The following is a 23,408-nucleotide window of genomic DNA, read 5'->3' as shown; positions in this document are numbered from 1 at the left end:
TTATAGACCACAATGCTTTTAACGGTTTGGATCTTTCTAGGAAGCAGCAAACATCAGATTTCCACACAGATAGAACCGCGCCAAGATAATTTGGCTAAAAAAATCATCTTTCACAAGAAATCATATTTTGCCAAAGGAAAAAAAAAAGGACAGCTAAACTTAATTTATTTGACAACGAAATATTTTTATTGAAATATCATCATCCTATTTCTTTTGTCATTGAAATTGATGGCTCAATTATTTTATATATTTAATCTAAAGTTATTAATCAGATTACGGTCTCCATCTACTTTATGTTGTCTGTTTCAGTATTTTTTTCTCTCTCTTAAAACTTAAGTCACCGTTTTAAATAAATATTGATTTAAATGTATAAATAATATATATTAGTTACATATTACTTCTTCAATTCTTTTTGATATACTTTAATTGATTATTTGTTTAATATTTTCGTAAAATTATTACAAATTATATATTTTAATAAATAAAATATTTATTTTATTTATTTTAAAAAATTCCATTTATTATTTTTATTTAAAAATTATTGAAATTTATTATTTTTAATTATTATTTAATTATTAATTTAATTTTTTTAAATTATTTTTTTAATTTAATAATTCATCAATATATTTATTTTATACTTTTAAATATTAATATTTAATTAATAACCAAAAACAATAAATTTTGATAATTATTTAACATTCTTCTTATTTAAATTCAACGTCAAACTATAAATTACATTCTTAATTAAATATTATTTAATAATAACTCACTTCAGATTATTTTTATCACTAAGATCTTTTTAATAGTTTTTATTTCACAAAAATGATAAATAAAAAATATTAATCACATAAAATTATTTTTACATACAAATAATAACATTAACACATATTATATTAAAATAGTTAATTAAGAATAATAAATTATCTAATAATTTTTAATATTTATCATTACATAAAAAATTTTTATGTATAATCACCGTAAAAAAACGAAAGGACTAAGAAATATATATAATACGGACAAGATAGAGAATTTTTTATTTTTAATATTATAGTGGTAGTGGTGTTTTTTTTTTAAATGTGGATTGTTGGGATATTATATTCAAATGTGGAATCGTTTAACAAGAAAAGCAGAAATCAGACCATTCGATTTATTAGAAGTACAGAAATCGGACCGTTCGATTTCTAGAGATACACAAATCGGACCGTCCGATTTGTAGAGATACAAAAATCGGACCATCCGATTTGTGGTAAAAAAAATTAAAAAATTTGAGGTACAGAAATCGGACCGTCCGATTTGTGACAGTACACAAATCGGACGGTCCGATTTGTGGTAAAAAAAATTAAAAAATTTGAAGTACATAAATCAGACCATCCGATTTATGTACTTTCATAATTTTAAAAAATATCAAAAATTATAATGTTAAGGTATATCACCACTTCTACTTTTATAACAAAAAAAAATTAGCCCGAGATAGACTATGCCATTAATTTATCTTGGAGCACGTGATTAAATTTCATCCCTTACTCCACTTATCAACCCCTGATCCTTCTTTCTATATATATGGAATAATAAGTTGCCTAATGCCTATTATATATTCCTAACTCACAAGTCAAATTCACAAATCATAAGTCACACCAAAAAAAAAGACACAAATTAAACAAGATTGGTATATTGTAGAAACCCTTTACTACTCTGTCTAAAGATTCCTCTTCTTGTTCCTCTTCCTCTTTCACTTTCTCTCTCTAATGGAGAATATTGGTGATGAGTACCATCGTTATTGGGAGACCAGCATGTTCCTCCAAACCCAAGAACTCGACAAGTAAGTCACAATTTCTCTCCCTCTCCAACTTAATTGAATTAATTAACGCCTCTCTATATATGTTGTCTTAATTGATAATTAAGATGAAAATTAATTAATTGACATTGATTAGCCATGGCAGCTGGGGTTTGGATGAGGCGTTGTCAGGCTACTACGATTCGAGCTCGCCGGACGGTGCGGCTTCGTCGGCGGCGTCGAAGAATATTGTGTCGGAGAGGAATAGAAGGAAGAAGCTCAATGAAAGGCTTTTTGCTCTTCGATCAGTGGTCCCCAACATCAGCAAGGTAATTAAACAAGCACCACTTCTTTTCCTGCTTCATTAATTAATTAACTATTAATTAATAAAAGTTACTAAGAAACTATGAGAATTTATTATTTTTAATTATTATGTAGTTATTAATTTAATTTTTAGTATGATTTTTTTTAATATAGGAATTTAATAATATATTTTATTTTATATTTTTAAATATTAATAATTAAAAATAATAAATTTTAATAGTTTTTTTTATATATTTTTAATTAATTTTTTATTATTAATTTGTACCGCACATTTGGTGTGCCCACTTTTTTTTATTTATTCTATTTATATTTGATTGAATGGGTTACACCAGCGGCAGTATCTGTAGTAGTTAGGATTATTTATGTAATAATGTTATTGTCATCATCTTAATTTTATTATTGTTGATCCAGATTTTATATCTTTTGACCTATTATAAAATGTTACTTATGATACAACAATTATTGTTATTTTACATAAAATAAAAAAGATTATTGATTATTTGAAATTAAAGAAAAATTATCTTATATGATTTCTGACTATTTGTTCAAAAAGCAAAATATATATCTTTCTACAATTCTAAAATTCTTAACTTTAGCCAATTAATTAGACAATTGGAAAGCGATTAAAAAGCAAATAATGACATTTACTCGAACTTAAATGATTGTATATTGGTGCAGATGGATAAGGCTTCAATAATAAAGGATGCAATTGAGTACATACAAAAGTTGCAAGAACAAGAGAGGATAATTCAATCAGAGATAGTTGAGCTTGAGAGTGGTATGATGGTGGAGAAGAAGAACCCTAACAGCTATGAATTTGAGCATCAGGAGCTTCCAGTGTTGTTGAGGTCCAAGAAGAAGAGAACAGATGAGCTTTATGATTCTCTCAATTCTAGAAACTCCCCTATTCATATACTAGAGGTACTCTCTTTCATTTCCTAGTTTCTCTCTCTTGTATTATTGATACTGTTAATTTTATTTTAATTTGGTGGACACATTTGCCGATACTATATTTGATGTGGATATAACTATTTTTATTATAGTAGCTTAATTATTGATAAAAAGATTGTTTTTGTTTTTGTTTTTTTATTTCATATATCCATTTGATAGCGACACTCAAATTTTACTAAATCTCTTTTCTTAAAATTATAAAAGTATTAAATACATGAAAAATATAAGAAATATAGGAAAAAATGAGTCCTATGCGCTCGTTTAATTAGGATAAATTATAAAAAAGTGCACGGAGAAATTTAAGTACTGATAAATATAGACTAAAAACGATAAAACCAGCATAAAACTTTTAAAAAATTGTTATTAATTTGACAAAGACGCAGTGTTTTACAAGTATGTTAGAAAAATGAAATCTTTTCCTAATTTTTATTAATAAAACTTGGTGATTTTATCAGAGTAGTAGATTTTATTTATTTATTCATTTATTTGCAAATTTATTTCTACACAATTAACTGGAAATTAAAAAAATGAAAAGAAGTTTATTTAGAGAATTTTGTGGTGAATTTTCTATGCAGCTGAGAGTAACATACATGGGAGAGAAGACAATAGTGGTAAGCTTGACATGCAGTAAAAGGACAGATACAATGGTGAAACTGTGTGAAATTTTTGAGTCATTGAAACTGAAGATCATCACCGCCAATATCACTTCCCTTTCCTCTGCCAGGCTTTTGAAGACAGTCTTCATTGAGGTAGGTCACTCTTTCCTTTTTCCCTTTAATTATAATTAATTAATTTCACCTTTACCATATACTATACTACTATTTAATATCCCTGCCTTCTCTTCCTTTATTCCCATTCAGTTATAGCTTTGTTAGGTACAGACCGCTTAGCATTTATTTTTAAATTTTTTTCCTCCCTAAGTAATAAGCGCTTCAAACTTTATTTATACCATCAACTGCTAAGTATAATATTAAATACGCCCTGTATTACATATAACAAAGATTTTAGGGTTAGGGGCATATTTTAAAAACAGTGTAAAAGATATTTTACTAAAAATTATTAAAAGTATATTTTTTTGAATATGTAAATTTTTTAGAAAAATTATTATTATATTGTTAAAATGTGTCTTAAGATATAAAATAGCTGAACTTATATTTTTGTTCGATGACTACTCTCTTTGATTTGAAAGATATACTAATATAGTTATCTTTTAAGTGATATATATGACATTTAATAAGATAGTGTCTTTATTTTTTATTAAATATGTTAATATTTTTTTAAACACACATATCAACCTAAAATATTAGTACATGTTAAGTGGAATATCACCTGATTTTACAAGATAACAATGGTATAATTTACTCTAAGAAAATAATAAAAAAATAGCAAATTACAGCTAGAATAAGGGGCCTACATGCTTGAAAAACTAATAGAGCACTTTAGCAAAAGTGGAAGTGTGGAACACCCATATATATAAGTGAGTGAATATTAAATTTTTAAGGACAATCATCATGAGGGTTGTAGTCCATTATGTCCGGTTAAAGGTAATCAATGAAAATTTAGAGTTTGATCCCCTCCAATAACACCAAGAGATTGAAATTTAAAGGAACATGAACCTTTCCACTTTTCATAAAATTATGAAGTGTGCCATCTTTACTCTCCTTTTTTTCTTTCCCTCCCGTTAACTACCCTACACAAAATGTTAAACCATAGGAAATCTAATTGAAGTAAAAGACGCTCTATGAATGAATATAATACTCTCAAGTTCAAACAAATGGAGATTCTAAATTTCTACATCATTCGTGACATGTTTATGAAGCTATTATAAGCTACTAATTAATTATAATTAGGTCCTTTTTTCTAGAGATCAGAGATAAGATATATTAATAACTAGAATAGGCTTTGTTGGTTTTTAGTCACTCCTCTAGACTCCTTCTGTCATTTCACGTCAATACAAAGTAAAAATTAAAAACATATCCCTCTTAGTATGCTATATTTTTATCTTAATGATCTTATGGCAAATTAGAAAATTAGTTATATTCATGTTTCTTGTCCTCATATGAAGAATATATGGACCCAATTTATATCTTTCGTATATTAGGAATTAGGATACCGTGTATCTAGGATTATTATTTATTTTATTCGTTGAATAATTAAGTTGTTCTTTTCTTTTTTTTTTCTTCATGTTTTTTCATGAATTAAAATTACTTAAATTTTGGATTTAAAATAAAAGTTTTCTTCGTAAAACGTCATTAGTTGACCGTTCCTTGCTTGACTAATTTGAAAGTTTAAAGTTGTGTTCATATTTTTGAGGGGAAAAGAAATAGAAATTTATTTTAAAAAATAAAAAATAAAAAGACTAAGTCAAGAATATTTTAACATCAAAAATGTTATTTGTACACTAAAATCAGCTACTAAAATCAGTCACCAATATATTTGTTTATAAATATATATGTAGTTTAGTTTATTTTCAATGTGTATTTGTGTTTCAGTATGTATTTTATACTGATAGCTGACTTTGGTGACTGATTTTAGTATACACGTAGCATAATTCATTTAACATAAATGAAATCAAGTAATTATTTAACATGAAGTTTAAAATAGTAATAGAGTAGTGAGAGGAATTGAAGTTTTTTTTTTCATAAAAATAGAGAAGTCGTCTAACAAACTCTGTAAACTCTTTTTTTCCCTTTTCATAAATGCTATTCCTTAGAGTTAAGTATGATTTTAGTCCTTAAGGTATAAATCGAAAAAAATTTTTGTTCCTAACATTTTTTGCACACAAAATCGTTTGTAAGGTTTAACTTAGTTTTAAAACCGTCTTTCGAACCAAAATATCCTTCTCCTTTTTCATCAAAATACCCGGTTTCTATTCTTCTCCATCACAAGAGCATCTCTTCCTTTTCTTCTTCTTCATCACAACATCAGCAGCAACAATAAAATCAGAAGCAAAACTAACGTAATAAACATAAAAAATAGAATAAAAAATAGAAGCATAAATAGAAGTAAAAAAAAAATCGTATCTCAAATATCAAAGAATCAAAACACAAAAAATTAGAAAAACAATAAAACTAGAAGTGCAACAACAATGAAATCAAAGAAACAGAATCCGAATCTGGAGCACAAGAACAATAAAATCAGAATTAAAATCAGAAGCACACGAACAATAAAATTAGAATCGAAATCATAAGCACAACTGCACAAGAAACAGAAACAGAAGATCAAATCAAAAGAAGAAGAAATTAAAAGCAGAAGCAAAACAAATTAGAAACAGAATCGAAACCCTAGGGAGAACCAGCAGCGATGTCAGTAGCATTGGCGACAGTGCGGCAGCGGCAATAATGGTAGAGCATGACGGCGGCACTCTCCCTAGCTGTGCATTTTCTCTCTCTCTCTCTCTCTCTCTCTCTCTCTCTCTCTCTCTCTTCACGAACTCTTCGACGACGGCAAGGCGTGCAGCAAGGCTCGTATCTCCTCTCTCCCTTGCGAGCTCTCTCCCCCTCTGGTTCTGATTCCCTACGGCAATAGCGGCTCCAAGCCTCGCCTGGCGCCGTCTCCCTTTTCCCCCTCCTCCTTTCTTTCCCCTCTTCTTCCCTTCTCTCTCCTTCTTCTCTCTTCCCCCTCGCGTGATTCCATTCTCCCTCTCATCCATTCTGTTTCTTTTTTTTATTTTTTTATTTTTTTAGAGGTAATTTGGTAATAAAATTTAAAATTTAAGTAAAAAGAATGATTTTAAAACTAAGTTAAATTTTAGAGATGATTTTGTGTGCAAAAAAAAGTTAGAACGAAAAAATTTTTCGACCTATACCTTAGGGACCAAAATCGTCCCTCCTCCTTACAATGTAAATCATAGCAAATCACCTAGAAAAACCAAATCCAATGTAATTTTAGCTTCATTATCTATGATGTGTTGATACTTCACTGAGTTGTTATTTTCTATGTCTAAACATATCTTAATAAAATATAAAAAAATATTTTTTTAATATGTTTGAACGCATCTAAATACAATTATACAATTACGTGTGAGTGTGTTTTATCTTATTTTTAATTAACTATATTCTTGAAATGAATTTTAAAATGTAATATATTATTATTTATTAAAACAAAATATTATTTAAATCTTTTATATAATTATAAAAATATTAAAAACAATTATATATATATATGTCTTATAAAAATTTAAAAGTCGTGTATTTACTTTTATGTCGTGTTATGTATATGTGTCAATGCAAGTTCATTATTAAGTAAGGAGTGCTATAAATTTTTGTTAATTAAATAAATTTTAATTTTTTATATATTATATTTTATATCATTAATTCAGATTTAAGATATAAAATTTATGAATTAGGGTTTAAAATTTGTTTTTATTTGTTTTTTTATCTTTAATAGCAAATTAATTTTTAGAGAACAGTGTTACACTTTCTATTTTTTTCCGAAACGCATGATTGTAGATTCGTCGTAATTTCATAATCATCTTCAAATCCTAAAAGGCTAAAATCCCCCTTCAAAGTTTTTTTTTTCCAGTTAAAAGATAGATGGGATAAGTTGGATAAGTCAAACATGCATGTCAATCTTTAAACACTAATCTATTCTCTTTAGATAGTAGCGTACACAAATTAAATTTAACTTTCTCTTTTCCGTCAAATTTTTTCATATACACAAAACACAATCCAACAAAAAGTTATTTTTAATAGAGAACAATTCAAATAACATTTCTATCAAAATTTAATAAAAAAAAAGGCCCATTTTGCTAGACCAAAATTGTACTTTATACATACATGGCTACAACCTTAATCAGCTTGTGGCACCAAAGAGGACAAAGGAAAACTCTAAATAAAGAAAAACAAAAGAACATAAACGTAGGTTGTTGTAAGAAAGAATAATAACGGCCAAACTAGATTTGGAAACGTGTTTCTCATTCTTGTTTTTTTCTTTCTTCAGCGTGTTTCTGACCCATGCGGTCGTTTCCCTTTCACGCACGTTCTTCTCAATTTTTTCCCCGTTCTTTCTTTACCAAAATATACATAGTTGTATTTTCAGTATTTTGAGAACCTTCCACGAAGGAAGATTCATCACTCACGTAGTCACATGGCCACGTTAATTATCGAGAAAATAAATTGTTTTGTGTCGTATAAAATATAATATAAGCGGTCCAGTTAAAGTATAATTTAATTTTTACGCATTACAACATGAGTTTAATTTTCATGTACAAAATGAGCATCGCCCATAATATCTAGAATAATCATCCGGATACTAAGATTTTGGAGTTCATCAAGAATTGAACTCTTGAGTTTTCGGATCTAGAACTCTGATGCCATGTCATGATACCACTCATCTCAAGAACTTACGCTGATCGAAAAGGTAACACTAATAGACTATATGAGTTACAAAATGAACATTACCCATAATATCCAGAATAATCATTCGGGTACTAGAGATAATAAATATCTTATGTCATAAAACTACTCATCCCAGAAGCTTACGCTGATGGGAAAATGTAACACTAATGGTTATATCTCTAATATTTCCTAAATTTTCATTGTACAAATATTCTATTAGTTCCCTATTTCCCAAAAAAATTAAACCTGTTATTAATTAGATATCAAATTTTACATTTTTTGGTACGTAAGATTTTTTTTTAAATATCGATGATGCATAAAAATTAAACTTGAAAATTTTTGTTACATTATTTTTATTAACAAAATTATTTGAAAATAACATTATGAAAATAAAGATTATATATGTAGAAGTGTATCAAATATTATTTTGCACTGATCACAATTGGTTGTGACACCATTGTTTTTTGTCGTTTAGAGTATAATTAATTAGAGTGCTCCTCAGTAGGTTTAGCACTTAGCAATAGCGTCACGGCCAAACAGGGAATTTTCTTATTATCTTAACAAACACATCAACGTGTTTTGATATTTTATAATGGAAAAGTCAAGTATTCATTCAAAGGATACAAAACAGAAAACGACACATTCGTATGAGGGAATTTGGTTGTTGATTTCGGCAAAGCTATTGATGAGAAATTTGGTCGTGTTTTGTATGTAGTGGCCTTTAATATATAGATGAGACCCCCACTGGCTAGTAGCTATAGTGCTATACTGCTATAGGTTGTGGAAACAACACAGAAAAAAAATAATAAATAAATAAAATAAAAAGATTTCTCTCGCGCTTTTCTTGACTTTATCTTTCCGTATATTGAAAAAATATTCGTGTAATACTTAATTATTAAATTTTATGGTATTTTTTAAAATTATGGAAGTAAGATAATACGTCTCTTTTGTATTGACAATACGTCTTTTTGTATTGTATATTTTAAAATATATAATAAAGGGGACGTATTGTCTTATTCCTACAATTTTAAAAAACACTATAAAATTCAATAATTAAATATTACACCAACATTTTTTCAATATTCAAGAAAATTAGCCCTTTTTTAAGGGTATTTTGAAGATACATTAAATAAGAAATTAAAGGATAATTATAGATATCTATGTATGTAGAAAAAGTTTTATAAATGTAATTAAGTTTATATATATATATATATATATATATATATATATTAGATAAAAATGTTACATTTTTTTTAAAAGTAGGATATTCTAATATGTCATTTTTAATGGACAACTGCTAGTAGGAATCTGATTAAAAATGTTCGAAAATTATAAAAATCTACACAGTAACTAATTAACCTAAAATAAACTAGTTTAGACAAAAAAGAATGTAGGAAGTAAAAGAAAAATCCGGGAAATATATATATATATATATATATATATATATATATATATATATATATATATATATATATATATAAGTTACTTTATACTTACGGTAAATCAAAATAAAATTTTTATTGTTATTGTTAACCAAAAGTAGTGGGGATTGTTAATCATATATATAAGACTAGAAATACTTTTATTGGAACTATAGTATTTTATAATTTTTAATGATGTTTAATATAAAAAGTTTGTTTTAACCGTCTTAAGGAGTGTCCTTTGAAATATTATGTGTAGGTATCGGGATATTCCAGGAACTATTGCTTAATTATTGATTGTTGTAATAAGGTTTGGTTTACTAAAATTTTTTGAAGAGGTGTTATAAGTATTTTGTTTTGTATTTGGTAAATTAAAATTTTCATATACTTGTGTCTATAGTTTTTAAAAGTATTTAAGAAAAGTTTTTTAAAGTTAGCATGTGCTTATTAAAATTAAAAAATTTAATGTAATTACATATATTAATTAATATTTAAATTTAGTTCTTACATTAATGTCTATTATGATTTTTTTAAATTTTAAAAATTATTTTATTAAATATACTTATTATTACTTGTGCTTATTAAAATATATTTTTAATTTAATTTATTAAATATAAATGTTACTATTTTTAAAAAATTATTTTTAAAAATTAATTTTTATAAACTATCTTTGAAAAATAAAAATTTTACCAAACTAAATTTTCAAATTATAATTTGTGTTTAAATGGAAAATAACTATTACTCTTTTCTTGAACTTTTCATTTGGATAAGTTTTCTTTTCTTGGTGCATTTTTTTTTAAAATCACTTATTTTATTTACATTACTACTTTAGTGCCTTTGTATTTGTGGTGTGAGGTGAGCTGTTATTTATTTTTGATGATTTTATCACAAAAGTTCAAAAGTTGTTTAAGCATAATGAATTAATGATGGTTACTAAAATATAAACTTAATTTTTATTTACTCAGTATAAATGAGTTTTATACATATATTTAATATTATATTATCACATTATCTAAAGTAAATAATTTTTAAAGGTTTTAATTTAAAAATTATTTAAACATATAAATTAATTAAATATTTGTGTAAAATTTTTTACGCAGTTGAGACATCAAATTAATCTCATAGCATTAATTTTTTAATAAAAAAATTATTTTCATAACTTTAAAGTAGCATTGGAATTGTTACTTTTCAAACACTGATATAGTAGTTGTGAGGTTGATTTTTTTTTTTGTTAGAATATCGAAGTTGGCATGGCCATGTCTTGATTAAGAATTATTTTAATTGATTTATCTGTTCAATAAAATCTTCAACAGATTATATGTATGTGTGTGCAGACGTGATCTTGAATCATAAAATTTTATAACTATGTTAGTTGTATATTTATTAATATAAAATATATATTAAAATATAAAATATATATTAAAAATAAATTAAATTATATATATTTTTATAAAAATATATGATGGTTAATTTTAGTAGATAATTTTATTGTATAAATATTATTTTTAAACTTTCAAATTCAAAGTGTATTCTAAGATGATTCTATTATTTAATTTTCCAAAAAAAAATCCACAAAATTATATCTTTAATTTAAGTTAAGTGAAAAGTCAAAACATGTATTATTTCAATTGGGTGGTAGTCACATCAAATATCAATTTTTTTTTCTACCGGAGCCCAAGAAAGGGGTTTAATAAATGGATGGATAGAAGTGTCTTAATCAGAGATTAATTAGTAACAAGGAGTATCTTTTCATGATGTAAACATAGATTTTCCAATTTAAAGATTAAATCATTCATTAAATAGTCCTTTAAAAAAAGATGAATAAATAATAATAATAATAATAATAATAATAATAATAATAATAATAATAAGAGTAATGTTACATATCTAAATTTTTTTAGGAATTAAGTTCAACTAAGTTAAATAATAAGATTTGGAGTAATGTTATCCATAACTAATTTTTGTTGATGTTAGATCAATTTAGTTGAACTTGATTAACAAAAACTCTTAGATGTGTAGCATTATTCTAAATTCTAATAAATAATAATAGCTTAAAAGAAGAATTTAACAAGCTTATGGTATATAAAAATTCATTTCATTTTATAAATTCTCACAAAATATTAACAAAAATGAAATTCAAATGATACTTTTAGGATAAATTTGTAACAAAAAAATTTTTTTTTTCTAGTACTCCAAATTAATCTAATATTCATTTCATTCTAGGCATATCATTAGTACTAAGTATTAACTTTCTACAACTTTGGTGATTTAAGCACAAATTTGTTGTGTTTTTTCAGGCAGATGAAGAAGAAAAAGATCTTTTGCAGATAAAGATCCAAACAGCAATTGCAGCTCTTAATGACCCTCTAAGTCCAATGAGCATTTGATGAAGAATATAATTATATTATTAATTGGAAGTTCCAACTTTTGGGTCAGTGGTGAGTGTTGGGTACAATACAAGGTTCAAATGAGTGCTATTTGGGTGGTATTTTCCTTATCCCTCTTTGTTGTTCCCACTCAAATCTTCTCATCACTAGTGAATAGTGTGATTAAGTCTTCACCTTTGTTTTGTGGGTAAGTTGAGCAAGTTTTCTCATAAAGTGCTTTCTGTGTCCAACAAATTACAAGGTGTATTCTTGCCTCTATTATTATTAAATTAAGCTTTATCACTAAAGATAATTAATAAATTTGGTAATAAAAAAGTTTCTTAACATGTAAGAATGAGTTAAAATTTTCTACAGATAGGAAAGTAACTGAGTTAAGGGTAATATATATATATATATATATATATATATATATATATAGCAATCTTGATAATGATTAATGATAAATTTATTTAATTTTTTCTCTTAAGAAAACTTTTAACGTTATTAGAAAAAAAAAAAAGTTGTGTAAGGATCAAAACTTACCGAAAGCACCTTACAAGTTGCAATCAAGGTTTAAAAAAATAAAAAAGAAACAGTAATCTACTCTACAACAAAGAAGAATATTTACATTGGAGAAGTGGCCTTTCTCAAACATTGAACAATAGCCAGTTAGCCAATATTGAGGACCCTGCTATTGTTCTTAACATGATCCCATTGGAAAAATGGGATCCAACATTGATGCACTTTATTTGGTGTATTTTGTTTGGAATTTGGTATTCTCAGAATATGATATCATTCAATGGACAATACACTAGCATTTTTTATGATTGACAAATCCTAGTGGTAAAGTATCAATACTAATAACCAAGTTGGGTTGGTCTAGTGGTTAGTTCACTAGTCCGCTTAAGCAAGTGTCGGGAGTTCGAATCCCGCCTTGTGCATGCAGCAACCCATTGGCCAGCGGCAAACCCTTAAATGGAGCTCAGTACTATGGCGGATTAGTCCTTAGCCTGCCGAGTTGGAGAATACCGTGGGAAACCAAAAAAAAAAAGTATCAATACTAATTATAGAGAGATCTAGTGGCAGCATTGGAAGCAATAATAAAATCTTAGAAGCACTAGCCAAAAAAATGTCTAGGCTTGTCATGAGATTAGTTGGTAAAAACAAATGTCTACATATTTACTAAGAAAATTCTAGAAGTTAATTAAATAATTAAGTGCTAGAAAATAATATTTAGTGCCTTCATTCTCTATAAGTCTTAGTTAAAAAAGAAATAACACCTTTGATGGCTCTCATCTCTCCATTCCCTGTTGCTTTATTTGCACTCGTTAAAAGATCCAAAATGGAAACCAAGTGTTCAACACATAATGTGCATGACTCTAGTTGTGTTCGACAATCAATTCTACAACAATTTTGATTAAGAGAACATCCAACAGAATATTTCAAGATACCCATGTTGGAAATAAGTGCATTCATCTTCTGCAAAATCTCTTGTATCCAGAGTACAACCTTTACCAAACAGCAAGCAGAAATTTAACTATTCATACATGCTTCGGATATAAGCCCATGAAAAAATTTAAAGAAACAAAAAATCATTAGACGTCTATGATTCAGCATGAAAGTTTTGCCGTGTTAATTACGTTGAATTTTTCCACACAAAAATACATGAAAAGGCCAATTTTTCGTACGGATATGCAGAAAACTTCTCAATTTTCAGGAGAGCATTGGTGTAGAAAATTTGGATTAACACATGGGAACTCTTATAACTGGACATCAAAATCATAACTTTTACAAAATAACCACTCTTCCAGAGACAATTCCACTGTCAACTATCCAAGATTTGAACAAACTGAATCGACAATGAAACTTGTGGCTCATACATATTAATTTAATTCAATTAATATATACATATACAGAATGATAGAGGCGCTGCCCTATCTACCAATCTTTGAGCAGGTCATTGGCAACGTCCTTGTAGCTAACTTTCTTTTTCTTAGTGATTGTAGGTTCTGCAGTATTGGTGCTACTGCTTTCTGCTGCTGCTGCTGGCCTCTCTTCTTTTAGATCACAATGCTTAGTGTCCTCAACTTTCTTGGCGGTAGCAAGGCTCGGAATCTTGTCAAATAACATGGGATCAGCCCGATTTTCAATTTCTTTAGCCAATTCACTGTTTTGGTCATTGGTCCTATCTGCCATTTTTATTTCTGGAACATACATTCTTTCACTCTCACTACTATTCCTCAAATCATGCACTGCCCTGTTTGGTTCAGAACTTTCTTCTGTTTCAGCAACTTGGACATTGGCCTGTTGCTCGACCTCCTGAGGTTCCAAATGTCTATTGTAAATATCAAAACTTGCTTCTCCGGTGTCATCCTCCTGCTCTTCTGGTTCATTGTCATGAGAATCACTTTTGTCCGATTCATACTCGCTTATTTTTGCACGCTTTCTCACAGTGCGTGGCCGTGCTCTTTGGGCTTTGTTGCCAGCCATCTTAACATTTTTAACACCTCTCCCTGCAGGTCTTCCTCTCTTCCTTGGGCCAACATTCTCATGGGACACCGTGGCCAAACTGTGTTCATGAGCAGCTTTTGCACTTCTCTGTCTATTTTCCTTTTCAGAGGGTACATTCTGGTCTTGTACATTGTCTCCACCAAAGTGAGCCTCTAAGATGTCATTTTCACTAAAACAGAGAGTAAGGAACCATCACATAAAAGGAAAAGGTACATTGGAACACTAGTGCAAATTAACCGTAAGGCCATCTCTACTTGACCAAAACCAAAAATTGAATTTTACATTTTTTGGTTGTATATCATTTCAAATATCAAGGGCAACCATCATCAGTGTTGTTAGTAGAGACAGAATTAGAATGAGGAGAAAACAGGCTACAAAATTTACTAAACATAAGCATATCAGACAAAACCTTAACAAAACTTATCTCCAACAAATTCTAACGAAAGGAGATGTCATTAACTGTCAACAGATTAGTTCATCTCAAGCTAAGACGATTATCAAACATGGTTTCATACTAACAAAATATACAACTTTACCCGCCAAAATTTTCAAAATAATGGTGTAGAAGTTTGAAAAACTTTTCAAGTTACTATATTGTCAATTTTTCAAGTTTATTCCATTCCCTACAGGTGATGTCCTTTGCTGCTATGCAATGCTTTGTCTCGGATTAGCTCTGGATCTTTCTACGTCGTTTCCTTATATATTCTTGACAAAGTTAGCCCTAGCATACTCCACAACAGTAATGTGTATCAAACCTTCGGATTACTCCTATTATGTAATAATGTAATATATATGAGGTCCTAAGTTTAAACGTCAAACGTCATTGCCGTCAATGGACTGAAAAATTTATGCTCCTACAGCATGTTAACTTTTTCATTATGCAGTACACTTCCTGCCCTTTAATGGTGCAAATACTCCACAAAAACGAATTCAATAAGTTAACAACTTACAGCACTTGTGCAGGTATATCAAACATTAAAGGCAAATGGATCCACATAACTTACCCATTTTCAGATGTTGACTCTTCTATTGCAGAGGGCCTCAAGCTGTAACTTTCTTCTGGTAATCTTTTGTTATTGTCCAGACAATCTTCAAACCAATGGGATTTTATTATATGCAACCTCTTGCTCTGGAGAAACCTCCTATCCACTGAAGTAAAACTGCAGAGTTGTAGTCCCCGAACAAAAAGGAAAAGGAGAAAGAATTTGAGAGCATGGAGGTTTGGGAATTCTAAGAATATCAATAACAACATACAGTTTTATCATTTATATGGACTGTGAAGCAAAGGTGGAATAAATTGTATGATAAACAGGCAACTAGTATGAGAAGTAGCACAAAGAAAATACATATGAAAGAATTGAAACAGAAGTTAACCATAAGTAACCTGTAATTTACAAAGCACTATAAAGGAATCGTGGATACACTTTGCAGCAAGTTTCCAATAGATGGATCACTTACCATCTCTGTATCTCATCAAATTCGGCATCATATCCTGGAACTGACAAGACAACTAAATGGGTTGCACAAGTAAGTTTATCAGTAACTCTACCACCGCCCATGAGAACTTCAACCTTGAATCTTCTCAAAGCAAGTTGCAATAGAACTTTCCAGTCCCCTTTCCTGAATAAAAATGTTGAATGACCAGAGACCTACTAAGCGAACTTGGTGAAAATGGAGCATCCAATGAAAATGTTTATTAGTTGATTTCACATTGCTAGATCTTACACTGATGGTATTGCAGTGTGGAAATATATGGAGCATCCAATAAAGACAGACCACTCATCCTTTGGACAGTATTTTTTGCTGTAATGATCAATAGTACTGATATCCTCTGACCGATTAATAGTGTTTAAGAGCTGCAAAAGATTCAAACAAGTCTAATCTATTTACTAAGACATCACATAGGTTGACATGGTCAAATATTGAGGAGCTTCTTGTTTTGATGAAAACAATGCATTTTATGGCATGAGAACCTCCATTTTGTGGCTCCCCAAAAGGTTCAGTTTCTGAAAAAAAGTGACTCCAAAAAAAAAACAAAGAAATGACATAATGATCCCCAAAAGATTAATTCAATCTAACAAAAATGCATCAAATACGGAAGACCTACTCTAAAAAAGAAAAAGCTCGAGAGATCAGATTTTGACACAATTTTTTGAAAGGAATGCTTAGAAAATTGTGATCTTTCCATTTTCAAATTTGGCAATTTTCCAATAAGCAGATCTTTTTGGCAATTCTTTTGGAGGCCAAAATAGTGGTTTACTAAAAAGAAAGAGGGAGAACGAAAAAAATGCAACAGGCACAAGATGATAAAATCAAGGGGGAATGAATCGACTTAAGTTAAAAGTATACGCCCATTTTGACAGATATAGTGGTTCCTCATTCGTACTTCATACAAGATTTTTCCTTATAAAAATTTTCATAGATTATAGTATATAACTTATGCTATAGTAATAAGACTTATACTATCAAACTTTAGACCATAAACTATGAAGTCTTATGCTTTACAAAATACCAGGACCAGACAGTCTACTTGTGCTTCTATGCTACGTTCCACACATGACAAATGACACAGTTTTGTCAGAATTTTTTCAAGAAACAAACAAACTAGTAGCTAATGAAATCATATACCTGTTTGAACTCTCCAAGATCAATATACATGTAGTAAGAGTCAGAGAACTCGTCAATTTCTTCTTGTAACTTCTTCCTTGTTACTTCAGATAGGAAGAGGAAGTACCTTTTATAGGAAATATTTAAGGCAACGTATCATCAGAAGAGCTTAACAGGATGTAAAGAAGTTCATATTCAGTCATGAAACTCACTTTGGCTGTAAGGGGACAAGCTTCTTTTGTGAGCAGCAATCTAATATCCAACTGTAGTGAATGATATCACCATGACGTTTTGCAGCTTCAAATTTAAACCCTGCAGATAACTGCATTAGGTATTTGATTCAGCCAATAAAAAATACTCTTAATGGGGGCCGTGCACATGCGCGCACGCAAGCACACACACGCACGCAGAGAGAGAGAGAGAGAGAGAGAGAGAGAGAGAGAGAGAGAGAGAGAGAGAGAGAGAGAGAGAGAGAGAGAGAACCCTTGCTCTCTGCCGCCACACGATGAGTGACAGAGTTATTCAAGTTCATTGAGAAAACTCCCCCATTCTCTGCAATCATTTTGTGCAAGCTCTCAAGAGAATGAGATGGAGGCACATTAACGAAGTCTGAACATGTCAAGGGAAATGAAAGACCATTTTTTATGTATTTCCAAATCAGTCAGGATGATTGAAATAATGAATAATTCCTCTTATTATGTTGCACTGTCAAATATCTTTTCAAAAATTATGAAGAAATGGGAGTAAACTAACATAACATATTTTTGCAATGGAAAGAACTAGTTTCCTGTTTCCTCTGTAAAATGCACCTATTTACTAACAAATGTACAATGAAATCTGTGGGGATAGCCATTTCAGCAATTGTTTTCTTTGACCAGCATCTTTCAATGAGCGCAGAATTCTGAAAATGTAAATCAACAGATGGAAGCAGATGCAACTCAAGATAAAACATATGAAGATATAAACAGAAAGGATACTTCAAAAGAAACATATACAGATAGAAGAATTATTAGTAGTCAGTTATCAGGACAAACGACAGCTGGCTAGCAAGACTGTAGGATACAAAACATCATATTTGAAAATATACGAGAGTCTCCCTTGATACTGGAAACATCAGTCTGAGTTAAATGAGAAGGAACAATGGACATGTTTTTCTTTTCTCCCCTTATGGAGGACCTTATACGATTTGATTTGCCACCCTGCTTGGTTTCTGTATCCCTCTGAGTAGTTCCATTGCTGGACTGTACTAGTTCTATGAATGCTGCAAAAAAGAAGGGGGGGGGGGGAGAGAAAACGGATAAAAATTATGTCAACATCATCAATGAAGATATTATAAACAAGTTTCAATTCACTCACATTGCACATCAAGGCATTCGTACCAAGCTTTGTCATATCTCACCCTGTCAATCCGAGGAAACCTCAGGCTGTACGGTGCAGCAAATACCTGCAAACAAAACCACTCATATTAAAGTTGAACAGCTCAGGATAAGATTTAGACGCTGCATTTTTAAAAAATATATGTATTTTTTGCAAGGACACACCTCAGATTCTATAGTTCGGATATCACTGGTTATGGACAGAATAATCGATCTGCATGAAGATAAGGGTAAGTTTCGATCATCATTCAAAAACAAATAACATACAGATATTGAGGTGAAGGATACTTACTTTTCAGGGCTATCAACCCACACATCAGGCCTTTCTTTTGAATGATTAGTTACTTGATAGAAACTTGGCGGCCTCTTCTTCGGATATTCATACTTTCTGAGAGAAAAAGAAAGACAGATAAACAAAAATTAGAGAGAAATGGAAGGGAATTGATAAACTACATCCAAATCTTAAATCTTCAACGCGTGAAAGTTCAATCAATGTAAGGAAAAAAGACACAAAAATATAACAAAGAATAAACTTAATCCCACCGGAAGTAAGGTTTGAGTTTTGTTACTAACGCATCAAGCTCATCATCAGAAAGCCCAGTACCAACTCTACAGAAGGAGATAAACCTGCATCATAAAGGACCTTGTTAGCAGAACCATCCATAGATGCCTATGTACATCAAACAACTTATTTGAACAAAACAACTCTTAAGTTATCTCCAAATATGCACCATAGTTCTACAAAAGTAAGAAAAGAAATGAAAAGTTAGGAGACTGAAATGGTTCATCAAATAGTTTATTTACTTTTAAGTTAGTCCCATGGATTACATGGATACAATTAAGTATCAAAACTTTCACTCCAAAGCTCAGTTAGCAGAACTCAAATATATATATATATATATATAATTTGGAATGTTTGCCATATTGAAAATTTCAGCAGCAAATTTAGTTAAAAGTAACTTAAATACCTGCTTTGTAAATGTTTTAAAATAATGTTATTATTTTGCAAGTCCACATATTTGGAATAATTGAATATTATGTTTACTTCATAGTGTGATAAGAACAAGAACCTCATTACAAAATGTTAAACAAGGCAGGGACTCGATGACAAAGGTTCAGACAATTGGGATCTTGTTTAAAAATTGAATGAAACTATAAAGACCTACAAAGTAATTAAACCCATAAAGGTGTCATTTTTAGTACTGAAACTGCGTTCAACAGATTAATAAACTGTAGGTAAGTATTTTTCTACAGTGATCTAAATGAACAAAGGATTGTTCAGATATAAATATAAAAGACCTCTCATGAGCTGAATGTTTTTGGACCTTAAATGTTTCAAACAAGCTCAATTAAATAAATGTTAGGGCCAAAGTCTCGATTGTTTTTCACTTTTCATAGAAAACCTTGAATCCTTTTTTTTCAGACAGGACAGCCTGAAACTCAGCTTTCATTCAGCAAATTTGCTTGAGAGAGAGAGAGAGAGAGAGAGAGAGAGAGAGAGAGAGAGAGAGAGAGAGAGAGAGAGAGAATGAAATACCCTTCAGCAAAAGTGGAATATAGACAGGCAAGGAAGCAGGAAAACAAGACCTCAGTCATATGTATAAACAAATTTATGCACCTGCTTTTTTTGTTCTTTCAGTTTTTAACCTTTTAATCGAGTGTGCTAACTATTTCATTGAAGAATGCAGAGTTGTGTGTGCTAAAATTAAATCATACCCATTTTCCCTCAGAAAAGTTCCACATGAGAAAAAAACAGAAGAAATATTTGTATGTACTAAATCAAATCTCATACAAATTTAAATTTAACCCATTTGAGCAAGTAAGTGATCATTAGTATCCACATCGCAGCAGAATATTTCAAGTACTCTTTATAGTATATCTTGAAGTTAGAAAAACAATGCCAATGCAATCAGCCATTGCAAAGAAGTTCCACTTTGTAACATTCATACCGCTTGGGATGTGTATTTGGGGATGGACGCTCAGCAAGGCCCACCAAGAACTGAGCAACCTGAAATGGAAAACATGTCTCTACAAGGTGATATAAAGAACAAGAGAACAATCAGTCAAAAAGTCAAATGTTAGGGAAAAAACCAAACCTCCCCTCCACGTCGTCCAGAGCCATAATAACCTCCTATTAAGTGTCAAAACAGCCAAATTTAAAATGACCATGTTACACAAGCTGCTTTGGGATGTGTGTATAACTATATGTTCTTAACGACATAAATCATATACCTATGATTACCTATGATAAGCACATCCAGATCAGTGCCAGCTTGAATGTACTCAGGCTTCAATTTTAGCCACTTTCCACTTCGATCACTAGGCTCCATTTAGAACCGAGGTCTTTGATAACTATTCCCTCATCTCTAAACAAAAGGATTAGAACAAAAATTCTTTAGAAGAGGTATAAACAGTTTCTTCCTTTTCCACTTCTAATAAATATAAATATATTATATATACTAAAAATAAAATCACCGAAATAAAACAATCATCCAAATTTAATATAATAAACTTTGACACAAAATCCACAATTCTTCATCTCAACTTTATATTGGATGAATACAGTGCATGGGAGATATACAGAAATACAGACAGACAAACACTGACATGGAACATTAAAAATTAAAATATATGTAAATAAAGAAATGGAAGATATGTTTTGTATTATCCTTCCTAAAATGTAAATTCAGCAAGTGAAGACACATAAATGGCTTATAGCACACCCATCAGCGTATTAGGATGCAACATATACAATGCACAAGCACACTATATATTGCACAAGAATTGAACATTTATATTAGAAATATAGGAGCATGAATGATGAACATTACACGAACCAACTCTTTCTTAACCCAAAAATATCAGGTTGAAGAACATAAATTGCTTTCTATATAACAAATGCTAGAAAGCATAGAAAGCATGTAAAAGTGCTTGTAGCCTAACACTGTCATTTGAGGATATTTTCATTATGATCTTTCCTGCTCAATTTAGCATTCAAAAGGAATTAAGAGAGATTAACAAAGAAAATTCCAAGGACAGCAATGGAGTCTGGTTTGCTGAGTTTGGACTTTTGAGGATATACGCAAAGACCCCAAATTAAATGAGAAGAATTCCTACTCTCTTAAGTCCATTTATGGCTACATCATGAAAAATCATTTTTGGCTTTTCTTCTATATTGAAATATTAGCATCTTAAGCAAACATATACAAACAGAAATTGTCAAATGTTTCAAAAGTCAGAACTTCCTATATGGCTCAATCATACTGATTTGGAAATGTCCAAGAAAATTATGATGAGTAAAACAAATTGCTAAACTGAATTAGGGATTTTGCTAACCTGTTCTCTATAGTTTCTTTGAAAAATTTCTCAACTTCGTCCACATTATGAGCAATGAATGACCAACATGGTTCACCTGCAAAACAACATGGGAAAGAGGACTGATTAGTGAAAGCGTATAAAAAGTTATATGAATTACCAAGTACCAAAAAAACATTGCAACCATAAACAGGGAATCAATTACAATTGATAAATGGATACTAAGTTTATTTAAGTATCAATCGTGTGTATAGCTAGTAGTAACATTGATGCTCACAAAAGATTAAATACTCCAAATCCACAACCAACAACAACAATCGGTGTCATTGCTCCCTACATGTATCATGTCCACAGTGAGATAGTTCACATAGAGATCTCACTTGACCACTTCATGCAGAGTCTTTTTAGGTCTTACTCTACCTCTAATCACTAGTCTATTTCCATCTGATCCACCTTTCTCACTAGATGCTCTACCAGCCTTGTCCCCGCATGTTCAAACCAGTTAAGACAAGTTCTATCATCTTTCCAATAGTGGGTGTTACTCCAACTTTCTCTCTCATCCTCATTCTCATTTTGTCCATACACGTATAACCACTTATTCATTGAAATCAAATGATGTTGCAACAGTATCTCCAGTGTCGAGGAGGTCACAGAACATGTGATCAGTGATCACTATCATTTGTATGCTTAACTGTGAGGTGTTTGGGAAAGCTGTAAAATTTAGCTTGTTATGGTTGTTGTGGTGGATCTTTTAGATATGTTGGAGAGGGATTGTGAAGATGAAGCTAAAGGGCAGGGACTCTCTATGCATTTGTGTTAATAGGGAAACAGTTAGATGGGGTAGGAGGGGCATAACAAGGAAGTGGGATATGAACACGTGGGGAGGTGGGGGTGTGGGAAAGGGGCTTAGTGTTATGTAGATCAATCTGATACTTTTTCTAATGACTCTTGTGGTTAGGAACTTGATTGAAAAATTTTATTCCTTATAGAGATCCAACTACATATTTTTAAACTGCAGGGATCTAAACGAATTTGAGTAAAAATTATAAGGTCTTGCAAACATGAAAATAACAAAAACTAAACCAATTAGTAAACCAATGATGCAGAGGGAAAAAGTATTTCCTTATAACTTATAAGACACACAGACAATTAAGTTGAAGTCGAAAATTCCATACCAGAAGAGCAATGACTATTAAGACCACCATTAGGTACTAAAATTTCAAGGCGCCCCTTCAATGCCTCACAACTTTACGGAGAATCTCATGTCGTTCCTTCAAAGTTTGGTGAATTACACTAGTATCTCCAAAATAAAGGATATCAAATGCAACATCTAGCCAATCTGAAGTCAAGGCATTTTAGATATAAATTCTCTTGCACTAGAACATTTTCCTGAAGTAAGAAATTAGTTGCATAATTACAGAAAG

At 30.2% G+C, this 23,408-nt stretch overlaps 2 protein-coding genes across 3 annotated transcripts in view; one reads left to right on the top strand and one right to left on the bottom strand.

The window, feature by feature from the left end:
- The first annotated feature begins 1,477 nt into the window (after positions 1-1,477).
- Positions 1,478-12,483, top strand: LOC112796627 (transcription factor bHLH35). 2 transcript variants are annotated; one of them, XM_025839178.2, is made up of 5 exons: positions 1,478-1,819; positions 1,932-2,103; positions 2,777-3,019; positions 3,625-3,798; positions 12,107-12,483. In XM_025839178.2, the coding sequence occupies exons 1-5, from the start codon at positions 1,746-1,748 to the stop codon at positions 12,194-12,196; spliced, it is 753 nt and encodes a 250-aa protein (XP_025694963.1). In that variant the 5' UTR covers positions 1,478-1,745; the 3' UTR covers positions 12,197-12,483. The 2 variants fall into 2 exon arrangements, with proteins under 2 accessions (XP_025694963.1, XP_025694964.1); XM_025839179.2 differs by having other exon boundaries at positions 1,540-1,819; positions 1,941-2,103.
- A 1,429-nt stretch (positions 12,484-13,912) lies between these two features.
- LOC112796628 (DNA ligase 4) overlaps positions 13,913-23,408 on the bottom strand; it is a 20,118-nt gene continuing 10,622 nt past the window's right edge. Inside the window, exons 17-27 of the mRNA XM_025839181.3 lie at positions 18,962-19,057; positions 18,835-18,883; positions 18,650-18,737; positions 18,357-18,554; positions 17,777-17,902; positions 17,506-17,605; positions 17,315-17,420; positions 16,412-16,542; positions 16,145-16,306; positions 15,691-15,846; positions 13,913-14,855 (exon numbers count right to left, since the gene is read on the bottom strand). Coding sequence (XP_025694966.1) covers positions 14,114-14,855; positions 15,691-15,846; positions 16,145-16,306; positions 16,412-16,542; positions 17,315-17,420; positions 17,506-17,605; positions 17,777-17,902; positions 18,357-18,554; positions 18,650-18,737; positions 18,835-18,883; positions 18,962-19,057 — 1,954 coding nt within the window. The 3' untranslated portion in view covers positions 13,913-14,113. The remainder of the gene's footprint in view (positions 14,856-15,690; positions 15,847-16,144; positions 16,307-16,411; positions 16,543-17,314; positions 17,421-17,505; positions 17,606-17,776; positions 17,903-18,356; positions 18,555-18,649; positions 18,738-18,834; positions 18,884-18,961; positions 19,058-23,408) is intronic.

The sequence above is a fragment of the Arachis hypogaea genome, chromosome 4 (genome assembly GCF_003086295.3).
Source record: "Arachis hypogaea cultivar Tifrunner chromosome 4, arahy.Tifrunner.gnm2.J5K5, whole genome shotgun sequence".
Lineage (NCBI taxonomy): Eukaryota > Viridiplantae > Streptophyta > Magnoliopsida > Fabales > Fabaceae > Arachis > Arachis hypogaea.
This window is presented reverse-complemented; position numbering and strand designations above follow the sequence as displayed.